Genomic DNA, 16,067 nt, shown 5'->3' on the forward strand with positions numbered 1-16,067 from the left:
CGTCTATAATCGAATTCTTTCGAAATCACTTAAGTATTTCAGGGTTCCAGAATTTTTTGCCGAAACTTAAATTCAAATGTTTAGAAATATGCATCGAAATGTCACATCAGTACGGATAATTTTGATTAGCCGATAACGAAAAGAAAATGATCATGAATGGGAAAAGCAACCAAGATGTGACTGGGGTGTGGCTTGCGAAATAATGGAGAAAATGTAAGAAAAACAAAAAAGAGGAACCGGAAAGGAATCCAAAGAAGGGAAAACCTTAGATCCAAAACAATAGTAAGACGGAACATTTTCAGTGAAAAAAACAAACAAACATTCGACCATCAGTGCGCTTGAATTTCAGCTGTTTGTCAAATTTACGTTAGTTGTGTTTGTTTACGAAAAATCTCACTTTCTTCCAACCCTCATTTCTAAAGAACAAAAATATGAATCCGTTGATTAGTTCAATCGAAAGGGTAACTCAAAACAGCTCTTTTCTCCACTCAATATACATATTTTCCATTTGAATAACATCCTATCCCATCTAAACCCATACGAATTATTGGTGATTGGTAACCGCGAAAACAGCCGATCTGCCGATCACTACTCTTCCCTTTGCAAAACGTCCATGGGAGACTCACAATTTAAATGTCGAATTTGTCGTTACCTATTGACCAGATTGATTTTTGTTTGTTTGATTTCAAAATCAAAAAGCATATTACAACTTTTGGGACTCAGTTGAACACTACCACACAGAAGGTATCGTCCATTTCTTTTAGGTGCCTATTCTATAGCCACATAGATACAATCAAACGACTCAAAATTCTATTCAGACTTATCTTTAAATATTTTAATTCTTACCGCAGACTCTGCAGTTCCTAAATAGTTTACCCGCGAAGATGATTCCAAATCTTTGATGATCCAGAACGGGCTCATCAAGTTAGACCCAATATCAGGTACAGTCGAAACATACAAAGGAAACGATACTGTAGTGAACATAGGAAAGATTAAAACATTACAACATTCAATGACAAAAACAACCACATCTAACCTGAATTTAAACCACCGAACGTGGATGTTTTTGAAGAGCAAGGAATTCTTTTGTCCTAAGGAAACTGAATGGCCAGAACCACTCGGAATGGATTGGATTACCTCAAGTTCAAAACGCAGATACAATTCGATAACTAAATCACCCAAAAATTTAAAAAAATGCGATTACTTAATAAACAGAAACACAACGAACAAGAACTGCATTCAGAATACGGAAACAAAAATGAGAAAAATGTCAGTTAAGTGGAAACGCCCTACAAAATCATCAAACTTACAAGAATAGAGAAAAGGCTTCAAATGTAAAAACAGCCATCATGTTATTTATTCATCCAACCGAGCCTTCTTGAGTTGTAAATGAAAAAAGAATAGATGGCCTTTAGCATGAAGCGCTTCAGTGTTCATCGACTTCAGCGCGGCTGTGAAAGTGCTATAAGAGCAAGAAAATAAAAAATGACACCGATAAAGCAAATCACGTACACGGCTGCAAACAAAAGTTTCGTTCAGCTTCGGTTAACCGAGAAAAATAAAATTTTAAAACACACATAAGGTGGTACTTAATCGTCTTTTTTTTACTGGTTTTATACAAGGGTGAGGAACACAGCGGGGAAAATAAAGAAACAATTTCAAAACTAGTCGAAGCTCCATTAAATTAAAATAAATATTGAAACTGACCTGGTGAAAATCAATAAAGGTTATCTCATCATGGCCAAATACTCAACGGGTCATGTTGGCAAGAGAAGTATTTGGAAGGATGAAGACAGCCAGAATCACAATCCAACAGGATGAGCGAAGCTATAGATATCGGGTGATGTCCTTACCTGCATTAATAACTTTATTCATATTCACTTGTAAAAACATTGAATAAAGTGACCAGAATACACTGAAATGAAATCATATTTCATCTAGTGAGATTTCGCCGTTCCACAGAAAAGTGTTTTTGTTTATCCTCCGTCATCGTCTTTATGGCACCTTGATAACAAAATTGCTAAGAAAAAAAGCTACGCAAAGCGCATGGAATATACAGGACACGGATTACGGAAAACCTATTTGAGCTGTTTGTAGACTAACATGTTTGTGAAACAGCATTTCAAAAGTGGAACACTGGGTCATTGTCGCCAAATTTATTGCGTAAAATATCTGAAAATAGTGTGGAATAATGTCTCCAGCAAAAAGTGTTCTCTGTCAATCGGCAATGGGACTCAAATAAATTCATTTGTCAACGAATCTCCACTGAGATGTCACACTCGAAAACATCCGGATGAGTCCAGAAAAAGGACAAGTCCTGATTAAATTATCGGACTGATAAGTCCAATAATTAAAAGGACATTGAGACCGTTGGTACAGACAACAATAATATTGAATTTACTTTACGACGAAGAAATCAAAGGAAGCCAGTCAAGAGTATGATAAAAGCTTTGCGGAAGGACTCTAGGAAATAACGAAAGTCAAGAATCTTTTTTTAATAATCCATAAATTGGTTGAATACTCGTGTATAAAAAAATCCGGTACCCCATGGATGCATAAAATATTCGTTTGCACATGCATAATCTTTTATTTAGCGTCTTTTACCAACCTATTAGAGAAGCAAAGCAACCTATCCAACACGCGATGCCGCTTCAAACAACAAAACTTTGACGATTTGGGAACCGACCCATTTTTGTTTCTGTAGCGACATAAAATGCTATCTGGTACGAACAAGGTTTTTTAACGGATTTTTTTCGATTTGAACGAGAATATCTCTTAGATAGACAAAGCTTCTCTCCAATACAATGAAAGGAAATTTGAAAAGTGTGACGTCCGTATTTCATGCATCGTTAACGTCACACGTGACAGTAGGATTTGGATAGATGAACACGGAATGAATAAAAATTAATCGCCTGATGCGGATAGTATTCAAGGAATCAGTTTGAAAAGTACCAATACTTAGAATTAGTTTCTTATTACGATAGCAGTGCGTCCGAAAGTTTTTTCCTTCACAACGAGCAGACGGGTGGGGTCTATTTTGATTTTCGTTTACCTTGACCACTAATTTACTTGCATAACCTCTACCAATCACTTTCGCTGAATGCATGACTTTGGCAAATTGCCATATTCAAACGTAATCAGCCGGGATATACTCTCCAATTTTGTATAAAAACGTGAACAGACTGGACTGAAATTATCAGTTCACCAACTGTTTTCAGCAAGTTAACCACTACTCCAAAATGAAAGTAGGAAATATTTGATATTATTGAAATTTTACCTTATTACATGGCCTCAAATGTTTCATATTTCATACAGTTCATCATCCTCGCCGCCCTTTTCGCTGTCGCTGCCGCCGATTCTTACAGGTCAGCCGAATACGCTCCCAAGTATGAAGCTCCGGCATACAAATCTACATATGAAGCCAAATACGAGGTGAGTCACATTTCATAAATGAATCAACGAAACACGGAAATTAACTTTCGAAATAAATATTTTTGAAGACTCCCCAACCTTACGACTTCAGCTGGGCCGTCAATGATTACTACAACGACTACGAACACTCTGAGAAGAGTGTCGACGGCAATGTCGTAACCGGATCATACCGCGTCGTCCTTCCCGACGGCCGCACCCAAATTGTCACCTACAGGGCCGACAGCTACGGATATGTCGCCGACGTCAAGTACACCGGTGAAGCCAAGTATCCCGAATACGTCGAAAACAACTACAAAGCTACCACCTACTCCGCCCCAGCTTACAAGCCCACCGCTCCCACCTACTCCGCTCCTGCTTACAAGCCCACTGCTCCCACTTACACCGCTCCCACATACACTGCCCCGGCCAAAAAGGGTCCCACCTACACCGTCACCGCTCCCACATACTCTGCCCCGGCCCCGGCTTACACCGCCACTCCGGTCTACAAAGCCCCCGCAGTCCAGCCCCAGTATTAAATTGCAAGTAATTGAAACCGCTGAAATGTGTGTATCTAAACTTATTATTTAATACAAATATTAAATTCGATCAAAGTACTACCATAAATATTTTAATTATGGAAGCGCTAAAATATTCCTGGATTCTCGGTTCTGTTTTAAAATAAAAAGGAATTCTTCTGTCTTGCGGAAATTGAATGGCCGGAACCGTTTGGGATGGATTGGATCACCACAAGTTTAATACCCAGATAGAAATCGATAACTACATAGATACCCAAAAAGTTAAAAAAATCGATTACTTAGTTCACGGAAACACGACGACAATGGACCAATACTGCATTCAGAATATGGATACACAATTCAGAAAAATGTGCTGGCTTTGAGCGTGAAGCGCTTCGTGGTCATCGATTCGGCATGAAAGTGCCTATGAAAGTGCTATAAGAGCAAGAAAAGAAATAATGACACCTTTAACGCAAATCACGTAAAAGGCTACAAACTAAACTTTCGTTCAGCTTCAGTTAACCAAGAAATGTAGAAAATTTCTTTAACATATACCATGCGCTGAGGTGACCTGAGGACCCATTATTTTGTTTTGCACCAGGTAGTGAGTAAAACGGGCAATGAAAGCAACACATGGACGACATGAAAGAGTTGGATGTGGAGATGGGCATGGACGTCATGGAGAGTTGTAGACCTATATCTTCGGTGACGAAGACGAAGCGGTTAATAGTTGGCCCCACGTTCCGAAGTTCATTTCTGAGATTCTTACATAAGCCTACGGTTAAGAGACACTCGGTATAATTCAGATTTTATCAAATTCTTTTACTTTGACTGACAGTGATTTCATTTAATGGCGCGAAATCTACATGAATGGATTAAATCATTTTGTCGTAGCATAGTTTAAGACGGTTAAGAAAAAACAATCGCCCAATCAACCAGAAGGGGAATTCCCGTGAAGTTTTTGAAACGAGGATAAAAGAGAACGTCAATTAAATAGGTCATTAACCAAGTCCAATTTACCTAAAAGTCGAGCAACGGTATCTTTTTCATTTCAAATTCTGACTTCCCAAATTGTGTTTCAACCTGTTATCGGTTGTCCAATGTTCATCTAAGTTTTCTTTTCACGCGAGCAGACAGGTGGGGTCTATTTTGATTTTCGTCTACCTTGACTGCCAATTATTTGCATAACCTCTACCAATCACTTTTGCTGAATGCATAACTTTGGCAAATTGCCATATTCAAACGTATCAGTCGGAATGTACTCTCGAATTTCGTATAAAAACGTGAACAGACTGGACTGAAATTATCAGTTCACCAACTGTTTTCAGCAAGTTAACCACTACTCCAAAATGAAAGTAGGAAATATTTTAAAAACGTTGTCTCCTAAAACGCATTACCTTTTACATGGCGTCAAATGTTCCATATTTTATTAGTTCTTGATCCTCGCCGCCCTTTTCGCTGTCGCTGCCGCCGATTCTTACAGGTCAGCCGAATACGCTCCCAAGTACGAAGCTCCGGCATACAAATCTACATATGAAGCCAAATACGAGGTGAGTCTCATTTCATAAATTAATTAAAGAAACATGGAAATTAACTTTTGCAAATGAATATTTTATGAAGACTCCCCAACCTTACGACTTCAGCTGGGCCGTCAATGATTACTACAACGACTATTCCCATTCCGAGAGCAGCGATGGCAAAGTGACCACCGGATCATACCACGTCGTCCTTCCCGACGGCCGCACCCAAATTGTCACCTACAAGGCCGACAGCTACGGATATGTCGCCGACGTCAAGTACACCGGTGAAGCCAAATACCCCGAATACGTCGCAAACAACTACAAAGCTACCACCTACTCCGCCCCAGCTTACAGGCCCACTGCTCCCACCTATTCCGCTCCTGCTTACAAGCCCACTGCTCCCAGCACTTACACCGCTCCCACATACTCTGCCCCGGCCCCGGCTTACACCGCCACTCCGGTCTACAAAGCCCCCGCAGTCCAGCCCCAGTACTAAATTGAAAGTTGATTGAAACCACCGAAATGTCTGTATCTAAACTTATTATTTAATATAAAAATTAAATTCGATCAATGAAAGTAGTACGTCTATAATCGAATTCTTTCGAAATCACTTAAGTATTTCTGGGTTCCAGAATTTTTTGCCGAAACTTACATTCAAATGTTTAGAAATTTGCATCGAAATGTCACATGCTACCATCAGTACGGATAATTTTGATTAGCCGATAACGAAAAGAAAATGATCATGAATGGGAAAAGCAACCAAGATGTGACTGGGGTGTGGCTTGCGAAATAATGGAGAAAATGTAAGAAAAACAAAAAAGAGGAACCGGAAAGGAATCCAAAGAAGGGAAAACCTTAGGTCCAAAACAATAGTAAGACGGAACATTTTCAGTGAAAAAAAAAAAAAAAAACATTCGACCATCAGTGCGCCTGAATTTCAGCTGTTTGTCAAATTTACGTTAGTTGTGTTTGTTTACGAAAAATCTCACTTTCTTCCAAACCTCTTTCTAAAGAACAAAAATATGAATCCGTTGATTAGTTCAATCGAAAGGGTAACTCAAAACAGCTCTTTTCTCCACTCAATATACATATTTTCCATTTGAATAACATCCTATCCCATCTAAACCCATACGAATTATTGGTGATTGGTAACCGCGAAAACAGCCGATCTGCCGATCACTACTCTTCCCTTTGCAAAACGTCCATGGGAGACTCACAATTTAAATGTCGAATTTGTCGTTACCTATTGACCAGATTGATTTTTGTTTGTTTGATTTCAAAATCAAAAAGCATATTACAACTTTTGGGACTCAGTTGAACACTACCACACAGAAGGTATCGTCCATTTCTTTTAGGTGCCTATTCTATAGCCACATAGATACAATCAAACGACTCAAAATTCTATTCAGACTTATCTTTAAATATTTTAATTCTTACCGCAGACTCTGCAGTTCCTAAATAGTTTACCCGCGAAGATGATTCCAAATCTTTGATGATCCAGAACGGGCTCATCAAGTTAGACCCAATATCAGGTACAGTCGAAACATACAAAGGAAACGATACTGTAGTGAACATAGGAAAGATTAAAACATTACAACATTCAATGACAAAAACAACCACATCTAACCTGAATTTAAACCACCGAACGTGGATGTTTTTGAAGAGCAAGGAATTCTTTTGTCCTAAGGAAACTGAATGGCCAGAACCACTCGGAATGGATTGGATTACCTCAAGTTCAAAACGCAGATACAATTCGATAACTAAATCACCCAAAAATTTAAAAAATGCGATTACTTAATCCACAGAAACACAACGAACAAGAACTGCATTCAGAATACGGAAACAAAAATGAGAAAAATGTCAGTTAAGTGGAAACGCCCTACAAAATCATCAAACTTACAAGAATAGAGAAAAGGCTTCAAATGTAAAAACAGCCATCATGTTATTTATTCATCCAACCGAGCCTTCTTGAGTTGTAAATGAAAAAAGAATAGATGGCCTTTAGCATGAAGCGCTTCAGTGGTCATCGACTTCAGCGCGGCTGTGAAAGTGCTATAAGAGCAAGAAAATAAAAAATGACACCGTTAAAGCAAATCACGTACACGGCTGCAAACAAAAGTTTCGTTCAGCTTCGGTTAACCGAGAAAAATAAAATTTTAAAACACACATAAGGTGGTACTTAATCGTCTTTTTTTTACTGGTTTTATACAAGGGTGAGGAACACAGCGGGGAAAATAAAGAAACAATTTCAAAACTAGTCGAAGCTCCATTAAATTAAAATAAATATTGAAACTGACCTGGTGAAAATCAATAAAGGTTATCTCATCATGGCCAAATACTCAACGGGTCATGTTGGCAAGAGAAGTATTTGGAAGGATGAAGACAGCCAGAATCACAATCCAACAGGATGAGCGAAGCTATAGATATCGGGTGATGTCCTTACCTGCATTAATAACTTTATTCATATTCACTTGTAAAAACATTGAATAAAGTGACCAGAATACACTGAAATGAAATCATATTTCATCTAGTGAGATTTCGCCGTTCCACAGAAAAGTGTTTTTGTTTATCCTCCGTCATCGTCTTTATGGCACCTTGATAACAAAATTGCTAAGAAAAAAAGCTACGCAAAGCGCATGGAATATACAGGACACGGATTACGGAAAACCTATTTGAGCTGTTTGTAGACTAACATGTTTGTGAAACAGCATTTCAAAAGTGGAACACTGGGTCATTGTCGCCAAATTTATTGCGTAAAATATCTGAAAATAGTGTGGAATAATGTCTCCAGCAAAAAGTGTTCTCTGTCAATCGGCAATGGGACTCAAATAAATTCATTTGTCAACGAATCTCCACTGAGATGTCACACTCGAAAACATCCGGATGAGTCCAGAAAAAGGACAAGTCCTGATTAAATTATCGGACTGATAAGTCCAATAATTAAAAGGACATTGAGACCGTTGGTGCAGACAACAATAATATTGAATTTACTTTACGACGAAGAAATCAAAGGAAGCCAGTCAAGAGTATGATAAAAGCTTTGCGGAAGGACTCTAGGAAATAACGAAAGTCAAGAATCTTTTTTTAATAATCCATAAATTGGTTGAATACTCGTGTATAAAAAAATCCGGTACCCCATGGATGCATAAAATATTCGTTTGCACATGCATAATCTTTTATTTAGCGTCTTTTACCAACCTATTAGAGAAGCAAAGCAACCTATCCAACACGCGATGCCGCTTCAAACAACAAAACTTTGACGATTTGGGAACCGACCCATTTTTGTTTCTGTAGCGACATAAAATGCTATCTGGTACGAACAAGGTTTTTTAACGGATTTTTTTCGATTTGAACGAGAATATCTCTTAGATAGACAAAGCTTCTCTCCAATACAATGAAAGGAAATTTGAAAAGTGTGACGTCCGTATTTCATGCATCGTTAACGTCACACGTGACAGTAGGATTTGGATAGATGAACACGGAATGAATAAAAATTAATCGCCTGATGCGGATAGTATTCAAGGAATCAGTTTGAAAAGTACCAATACTTAGAATTAGTTTCTTATTACGATAGCAGTGCGTCCGAAAGTTTTTTCCTTCACAACGAGCAGACGGGTGGGGTCTATTTTGATTTTCGTTTACCTTGACCACTAATTTACTTGCATAACCTCTACCAATCACTTTCGCTGAATGCATGACTTTGGCAAATTGCCATATTCAAACGTAATCAGCCGGGATATACTCTCCAATTTTGTATAAAAACGTGAACAGACTGGACTGAAATTATCAGTTCACCAACTGTTTTCAGCAAGTTAACCACTACTCCAAAATGAAAGTAGGAAATATTTGATATTATTGAAATTTTACCTTATTACATGGCCTCAAATGTTTCATATTTCATACAGTTCATCATCCTCGCCGCCCTTTTCGCTGTCGCTGCCGCCGATTCTTACAGGTCAGCCGAATACGCTCCCAAGTATGAAGCTCCGGCATACAAATCTACATATGAAGCCAAATACGAGGTGAGTCACATTTCATAAATGAATCAACGAAACACGGAAATTAACTTTCGAAATAAATATTTTTGAAGACTCCCCAACCTTACGACTTCAGCTGGGCCGTCAATGATTACTACAACGACTACGAACACTCTGAGAAGAGTGTCGACGGCAATGTCGTAACCGGATCATACCGCGTCGTCCTTCCCGACGGCCGCACCCAAATTGTCACCTACAGGGCCGACAGCTACGGATATGTCGCCGACGTCAAGTACACCGGTGAAGCCAAGTATCCCGAATACGTCGAAAACAACTACAAAGCTACCACCTACTCCGCCCCAGCTTACAAGCCCACCGCTCCCACCTACTCCGCTCCTGCTTACAAGCCCACTGCTCCCACTTACACCGCTCCCACATACACTGCCCCGGCCAAAAAGGGTCCCACCTACACCGTCACCGCTCCCACATACTCTGCCCCGGCCCCGGCTTACACCGCCACTCCGGTCTACAAAGCCCCCGCAGTCCAGCCCCAGTATTAAATTGCAAGTAATTGAAACCGCTGAAATGTGTGTATCTAAACTTATTATTTAATACAAATATTAAATTCGATCAAAGTACTACCATAAATATTTTAATTATGGAAGCGCTAAAATATTCCTGGATTCTCGGTTCTGTTTTAAAATAAAAAGGAATTCTTCTGTCTTGCGGAAATTGAATGGCCGGAACCGTTTGGGATGGATTGGATCACCACAAGTTTAATACCCAGATAGAAATCGATAACTACATAGATACCCAAAAAGTTAAAAAAATCGATTACTTAGTTCACGGAAACACGACGACAATGGACCAATACTGCATTCAGAATATGGATACACAATTCAGAAAAATGTGCTGGCTTTGAGCGTGAAGCGCTTCGTGGTCATCGATTCGGCATGAAAGTGCCTATGAAAGTGCTATAAGAGCAAGAAAAGAAATAATGACACCTTTAACGCAAATCACGTAAAAGGCTACAAACTAAACTTTCGTTCAGCTTCAGTTAACCAAGAAATGTAGAAAATTTCTTTAACATATACCATGCGCTGAGGTGACCTGAGGACCCATTATTTTGTTTTGCACCAGGTAGTGAGTAAAACGGGCAATGAAAGCAACACATGGACGACATGAAAGAGTTGGATGTGGAGATGGGCATGGACGTCATGGAGAGTTGTAGACCTATATCTTCGGTGACGAAGACGAAGCGGTTAATAGTTGGCCCCACGTTCCGAAGTTCATTTCTGAGATTCTTACATAAGCCTACGGTTAAGAGACACTCGGTATAATTCAGATTTTATCAAATTCTTTTACTTTGACTGACAGTGATTTCATTTAATGGCGCGAAATCTACATGAATGGATTAAATCATTTTGTCGTAGCATAGTTTAAGACGGTTAAGAAAAAACAATCGCCCAATCAACCAGAAGGGGAATTCCCGTGAAGTTTTTGAAACGAGGATAAAAGAGAACGTCAATTAAATAGGTCATTAACCAAGTCCAATTTACCTAAAAGTCGAGCAACGGTATCTTTTTCATTTCAAATTCTGACTTCCCAAATTGTGTTTCAACCTGTTATCGGTTGTCCAATGTTCATCTAAGTTTTCTTTTCACGCGAGCAGACAGGTGGGGTCTATTTTGATTTTCGTCTACCTTGACTGCCAATTATTTGCATAACCTCTACCAATCACTTTTGCTGAATGCATAACTTTGGCAAATTGCCATATTCAAACGTATCAGTCGGAATGTACTCTCGAATTTCGTATAAAAACGTGAACAGACTGGACTGAAATTATCAGTTCACCAACTGTTTTCAGCAAGTTAACCACTACTCCAAAATGAAAGTAGGAAATATTTTAAAAACGTTGTCTCCTAAAACGCATTACCTTTTACATGGCGTCAAATGTTCCATATTTTATTAGTTCTTGATCCTCGCCGCCCTTTTCGCTGTCGCTGCCGCCGATTCTTACAGGTCAGCCGAATACGCTCCCAAGTACGAAGCTCCGGCATACAAATCTACATATGAAGCCAAATACGAGGTGAGTCTCATTTCATAAATTAATTAAAGAAACATGGAAATTAACTTTTGCAAATGAATATTTTATGAAGACTCCCCAACCTTACGACTTCAGCTGGGCCGTCAATGATTACTACAACGACTATTCCCATTCCGAGAGCAGCGATGGCAAAGTGACCACCGGATCATACCACGTCGTCCTTCCCGACGGCCGCACCCAAATTGTCACCTACAAGGCCGACAGCTACGGATATGTCGCCGACGTCAAGTACACCGGTGAAGCCAAATACCCCGAATACGTCGCAAACAACTACAAAGCTACCACCTACTCCGCCCCAGCTTACAGGCCCACTGCTCCCACCTATTCCGCTCCTGCTTACAAGCCCACTGCTCCCAGCACTTACACCGCTCCCACATACTCTGCCCCGGCCCCGGCTTACACCGCCACTCCGGTCTACAAAGCCCCCGCAGTCCAGCCCCAGTACTAAATTGAAAGTTGATTGAAACCACCGAAATGTCTGTATCTAAACTTATTATTTAATATAAAAATTAAATTCGATCAATGAAAGTAGTACGTCTATAATCGAATTCTTTCGAAATCACTTAAGTATTTCTGGGTTCCAGAATTTTTTGCCGAAACTTACATTCAAATGTTTAGAAATTTGCATCGAAATGTCACATGCTACCATCAGTACGGATAATTTTGATTAGCCGATAACGAAAAGAAAATGATCATGAATGGGAAAAGCAACCAAGATGTGACTGGGGTGTGGCTTGCGAAATAATGGAGAAAATGTAAGAAAAACAAAAAAGAGGAACCGGAAAGGAATCCAAAGAAGGGAAAACCTTAGGTCCAAAACAATAGTAAGACGGAACATTTTCAGTGAAAAAAAACAAAAAAAACATTCGACCATCAGTGCGCCTGAATTTCAGCTGTTTGTCAAATTTACGTTAGTTGTGTTTGTTTACGAAAAATCTCACTTTCTTCCAAACCTCTTTCTAAAGAACAAAAATATGAATCCGTTGATTAGTTCAATCGAAAGGGTAACTCAAAACAGCTCTTTTCTCCACTCAATATACATATTTTCCATTTGAATAACATCCTATCCCATCTAAACCCATACGAATTATTGGTGATTGGTAACCGCGAAAACAGCCGATCTGCCGATCACTACTCTTCCCTTTGCAAAACGTCCATGGGAGACTCACAATTTAAATGTCGAATTTGTCGTTACCTATTGACCAGATTGATTTTTGTTTGTTTGATTTCAAAATCAAAAAGCATATTACAACTTTTGGGACTCAGTTGAACACTACCACACAGAAGGTATCGTCCATTTCTTTTAGGTGCCTATTCTATAGCCACATAGATACAATCAAACGACTCAAAATTCTATTCAGACTTATCTTTAAATATTTTAATTCTTACCGCAGACTCTGCAGTTCCTAAATAGTTTACCCGCGAAGATGATTCCAAATCTTTGATGATCCAGAACGGGCTCATCAAGTTAGACCCAATATCAGGTACAGTCGAAACATACAAAGGAAACGATACTGTAGTGAACATAGGAAAGATTAAAACATTACAACATTCAATGACAAAAACAACCACATCTAACCTGAATTTAAACCACCGAACGTGGATGTTTTTGAAGAGCAAGGAATTCTTTTGTCCTAAGGAAACTGAATGGCCAGAACCACTCGGAATGGATTGGATTACCTCAAGTTCAAAACGCAGATACAATTCGATAACTAAATCACCCAAAAATTTAAAAAATGCGATTACTTAATCCACAGAAACACAACGAACAAGAACTGCATTCAGAATACGGAAACAAAAATGAGAAAAATGTCAGTTAAGTGGAAACGCCCTACAAAATCATCAAACTTACAAGAATAGAGAAAAGGCTTCAAATGTAAAAACAGCCATCATGTTATTTATTCATCCAACCGAGCCTTCTTGAGTTGTAAATGAAAAAAGAATAGATGGCCTTTAGCATGAAGCGCTTCAGTGGTCATCGACTTCAGCGCGGCTGTGAAAGTGCTATAAGAGCAAGAAAATAAAAAATGACACCGTTAAAGCAAATCACGTACACGGCTGCAAACAAAAGTTTCGTTCAGCTTCGGTTAACCGAGAAAAATAAAATTTTAAAACACACATAAGGTGGTACTTAATCGTCTTTTTTTTACTGGTTTTATACAAGGGTGAGGAACACAGCGGGGAAAATAAAGAAACAATTTCAAAACTAGTCGAAGCTCCATTAAATTAAAATAAATATTGAAACTGACCTGGTGAAAATCAATAAAGGTTATCTCATCATGGCCAAATACTCAACGGGTCATGTTGGCAAGAGAAGTATTTGGAAGGATGAAGACAGCCAGAATCACAATCCAACAGGATGAGCGAAGCTATAGATATCGGGTGATGTCCTTACCTGCATTAATAACTTTATTCATATTCACTTGTAAAAACATTGAATAAAGTGACCAGAATACACTGAAATGAAATCATATTTCATCTAGTGAGATTTCGCCGTTCCACAGAAAAGTGTTTTTGTTTATCCTCCGTCATCGTCTTTATGGCACCTTGATAACAAAATTGCTAAGAAAAAAAGCTACGCAAAGCGCATGGAATATACAGGACACGGATTACGGAAAACCTATTTGAGCTGTTTGTAGACTAACATGTTTGTGAAACAGCATTTCAAAAGTGGAACACTGGGTCATTGTCGCCAAATTTATTGCGTAAAATATCTGAAAATAGTGTGGAATAATGTCTCCAGCAAAAAGTGTTCTCTGTCAATCGGCAATGGGACTCAAATAAATTCATTTGTCAACGAATCTCCACTGAGATGTCACACTCGAAAACATCCGGATGAGTCCAGAAAAAGGACAAGTCCTGATTAAATTATCGGACTGATAAGTCCAATAATTAAAAGGACATTGAGACCGTTGGTGCAGACAACAATAATATTGAATTTACTTTACGACGAAGAAATCAAAGGAAGCCAGTCAAGAGTATGATAAAAGCTTTGCGGAAGGACTCTAGGAAATAACGAAAGTCAAGAATCTTTTTTTAATAATCCATAAATTGGTTGAATACTCGTGTATAAAAAAATCCGGTACCCCATGGATGCATAAAATATTCGTTTGCACATGCATAATCTTTTATTTAGCGTCTTTTACCAACCTATTAGAGAAGCAAAGCAACCTATCCAACACGCGATGCCGCTTCAAACAACAAAACTTTGACGATTTGGGAACCGACCCATTTTTGTTTCTGTAGCGACATAAAATGCTATCTGGTACGAACAAGGTTTTTTAACGGATTTTTTTCGATTTGAACGAGAATATCTCTTAGATAGACAAAGCTTCTCTCCAATACAATGAAAGGAAATTTGAAAAGTGTGACGTCCGTATTTCATGCATCGTTAACGTCACACGTGACAGTAGGATTTGGATAGATGAACACGGAATGAATAAAAATTAATCGCCTGATGCGGATAGTATTCAAGGAATCAGTTTGAAAAGTACCAATACTTAGAATTAGTTTCTTATTACGATAGCAGTGCGTCCGAAAGTTTTTTCCTTCACAACGAGCAGACGGGTGGGGTCTATTTTGATTTTCGTTTACCTTGACCACTAATTTACTTGCATAACCTCTACCAATCACTTTCGCTGAATGCATGACTTTGGCAAATTGCCATATTCAAACGTAATCAGCCGGGATATACTCTCCAATTTTGTATAAAAACGTGAACAGACTGGACTGAAATTATCAGTTCACCAACTGTTTTCAGCAAGTTAACCACTACTCCAAAATGAAAGTAGGAAATATTTGATATTATTGAAATTTTACCTTATTACATGGCCTCAAATGTTTCATATTTCATACAGTTCATCATCCTCGCCGCCCTTTTCGCTGTCGCTGCCGCCGATTCTTACAGGTCAGCCGAATACGCTCCCAAGTATGAAGCTCCGGCATACAAATCTACATATGAAGCCAAATACGAGGTGAGTCACATTTCATAAATGAATCAACGAAACACGGAAATTAACTTTCGAAATAAATATTTTTGAAGACTCCCCAACCTTACGACTTCAGCTGGGCCGTCAATGATTACTACAACGACTACGAACACTCTGAGAAGAGTGTCGACGGCAATGTCGTAACCGGATCATACCGCGTCGTCCTTCCCGACGGCCGCACCCAAATTGTCACCTACAGGGCCGACAGCTACGGATATGTCGCCGACGTCAAGTACACCGGTGAAGCCAAGTATCCCGAATACGTCGAAAACAACTACAAAGCTACCACCTACTCCGCCCCAGCTTACAAGCCCACTGCTCCCACTTACACCGCTCCCACATACACTGCCCCGGCCAAAAAGGGTCCCACCTACACCGTCACCGCTCCCACATACTCTGCCCCGGCCCCGGCTTACACCGCCACTCCGGTCTACAAAGCCCCCGCAGTCCAGCCCCAGTATTAAATTGCAAGTAATTGAAACCGCTGAAATGTGTGTATCTAAACTTATTATTTAATACAAATATTAAATTCGATCAAAGTACTACCA

General features: G+C 39.2%; 2 protein-coding genes and 6 long non-coding RNA genes across 18 annotated transcripts; 2 read left to right on the top strand and 6 right to left on the bottom strand.

Annotated features, from left to right (window-relative positions):
- Window positions 1–80: 80 nt before the first annotated feature.
- Window positions 81–1,425, bottom strand: LOC124350414. The gene is made up of 4 exons (XR_006920921.1): window positions 1,311–1,425; window positions 1,037–1,169; window positions 847–971; window positions 81–773 (listed from the first exon to the last, which is right to left on the bottom strand). It is a non-coding gene; the product is annotated as an uncharacterized LOC124350414 (long non-coding RNA).
- A 282-nt stretch (window positions 1,426–1,707) lies between these two features.
- Window positions 1,708–3,332, bottom strand: LOC124350504. The gene is made up of 2 exons (XR_006921037.1): window positions 3,278–3,332; window positions 1,708–1,853 (listed from the first exon to the last, which is right to left on the bottom strand). It is a non-coding gene; the product is annotated as an uncharacterized LOC124350504 (long non-coding RNA).
- LOC124350042 (cuticle protein 7-like) lies at window positions 3,133–6,022 on the top strand. 2 transcript variants are annotated; one of them, XM_046801042.1, is made up of 4 exons: window positions 3,133–3,245; window positions 3,316–3,432; window positions 3,501–3,874; window positions 5,870–6,022. In XM_046801042.1, the coding sequence occupies exons 1-4, from the start codon at window positions 3,240–3,242 to the stop codon at window positions 5,940–5,942; spliced, it is 570 nt and encodes a 189-aa protein (XP_046656998.1). In that variant the 5' UTR covers window positions 3,133–3,239; the 3' UTR covers window positions 5,943–6,022. The 2 variants fall into 2 exon arrangements, with proteins under 2 accessions (XP_046656998.1, XP_046656999.1); XM_046801043.1 differs by having other exon boundaries at window positions 3,501–3,632; window positions 5,676–6,022.
- On the bottom strand, window positions 4,180–5,476 carry LOC124350394. Its single transcript, XR_006920888.1, has 3 exons — window positions 5,324–5,476; window positions 4,482–4,626; window positions 4,180–4,361 (listed from the first exon to the last, which is right to left on the bottom strand). It is a non-coding gene; the product is annotated as an uncharacterized LOC124350394 (long non-coding RNA).
- Window positions 5,734–9,383, bottom strand: LOC124350222. 2 transcript variants are annotated; one of them, XR_006920487.1, is made up of 6 exons: window positions 9,314–9,368; window positions 7,744–7,889; window positions 7,347–7,498; window positions 7,074–7,269; window positions 6,884–7,008; window positions 5,734–6,810 (listed from the first exon to the last, which is right to left on the bottom strand). It is a non-coding gene; the product is annotated as an uncharacterized LOC124350222 (long non-coding RNA). The 2 variants fall into 2 exon arrangements; XR_006920488.1 differs by lacking the exon at window positions 7,744–7,889 and having other exon boundaries at window positions 9,314–9,383.
- On the top strand, window positions 9,169–16,053 carry LOC124350039 (cuticle protein 7-like). Of its 5 annotated transcripts, XM_046801036.1 has the most exons (5): window positions 9,169–9,281; window positions 9,352–9,468; window positions 9,537–9,668; window positions 11,712–11,905; window positions 15,911–16,053. In XM_046801036.1, the coding sequence occupies exons 1-5, from the start codon at window positions 9,276–9,278 to the stop codon at window positions 15,981–15,983; spliced, it is 522 nt and encodes a 173-aa protein (XP_046656992.1). In that variant the 5' UTR covers window positions 9,169–9,275; the 3' UTR covers window positions 15,984–16,053. The 5 variants fall into 5 exon arrangements, with proteins under 5 accessions (XP_046656992.1, XP_046656989.1, XP_046656993.1 ...); XM_046801033.1 differs by lacking the exons at window positions 11,712–11,905; window positions 15,911–16,053 and adding an exon at window positions 11,906–12,058 and having other exon boundaries at window positions 9,537–9,910; XM_046801037.1 differs by lacking the exon at window positions 15,911–16,053 and having other exon boundaries at window positions 11,712–12,058.
- On the bottom strand, window positions 9,908–11,489 carry LOC124350219. 4 transcript variants are annotated; one of them, XR_006920477.1, is made up of 4 exons: window positions 11,360–11,489; window positions 10,518–10,662; window positions 10,262–10,397; window positions 9,908–10,145 (listed from the first exon to the last, which is right to left on the bottom strand). It is a non-coding gene; the product is annotated as an uncharacterized LOC124350219 (long non-coding RNA). The 4 variants fall into 4 exon arrangements; XR_006920479.1 differs by having other exon boundaries at window positions 10,518–10,656; window positions 11,360–11,486; XR_006920478.1 differs by having other exon boundaries at window positions 10,518–10,737; window positions 11,360–11,442.
- LOC124350388 lies at window positions 12,410–15,419 on the bottom strand. Of its 2 annotated transcripts, XR_006920878.1 has the most exons (6): window positions 15,350–15,404; window positions 13,780–13,925; window positions 13,383–13,534; window positions 13,110–13,305; window positions 12,920–13,044; window positions 12,410–12,846 (listed from the first exon to the last, which is right to left on the bottom strand). It is a non-coding gene; the product is annotated as an uncharacterized LOC124350388 (long non-coding RNA). The 2 variants fall into 2 exon arrangements; XR_006920879.1 differs by lacking the exon at window positions 13,780–13,925 and having other exon boundaries at window positions 15,350–15,419.
- Window positions 16,054–16,067: the final 14 nt, after the last annotated feature.

Source organism: Daphnia pulicaria, chromosome 7, assembly GCF_021234035.1.
Source record: "Daphnia pulicaria isolate SC F1-1A chromosome 7, SC_F0-13Bv2, whole genome shotgun sequence".
Lineage (NCBI taxonomy): Eukaryota > Metazoa > Arthropoda > Branchiopoda > Diplostraca > Daphniidae > Daphnia > Daphnia pulicaria.

What these genes read in the sequence shown, in the direction of transcription:
- LOC124350042 (XM_046801042.1), top strand. An exon ending in CATATGAAGCCAAATACGAG is followed by an intron (nt 3,433 to 3,500) that starts GTGAGTCACATT and finishes ATATTTTTGAAG; the next exon opens with ACTCCCCAACCTTACGACTT. An exon ending in TACACCGTCACCGCTCCCAC is followed by an intron (nt 3,875 to 5,869) that starts ATACTCTGCCCC and finishes CACCGCTCCCAC; the next exon opens with ATACTCTGCCCCGGCCCCGG.
- LOC124350039 (XM_046801033.1), top strand. An exon ending in CATATGAAGCCAAATACGAG is followed by an intron (nt 9,469 to 9,536) that starts GTGAGTCACATT and finishes ATATTTTTGAAG; the next exon opens with ACTCCCCAACCTTACGACTT. An exon ending in TACACCGTCACCGCTCCCAC is followed by an intron (nt 9,911 to 11,905) that starts ATACTCTGCCCC and finishes CACCGCTCCCAC; the next exon opens with ATACTCTGCCCCGGCCCCGG.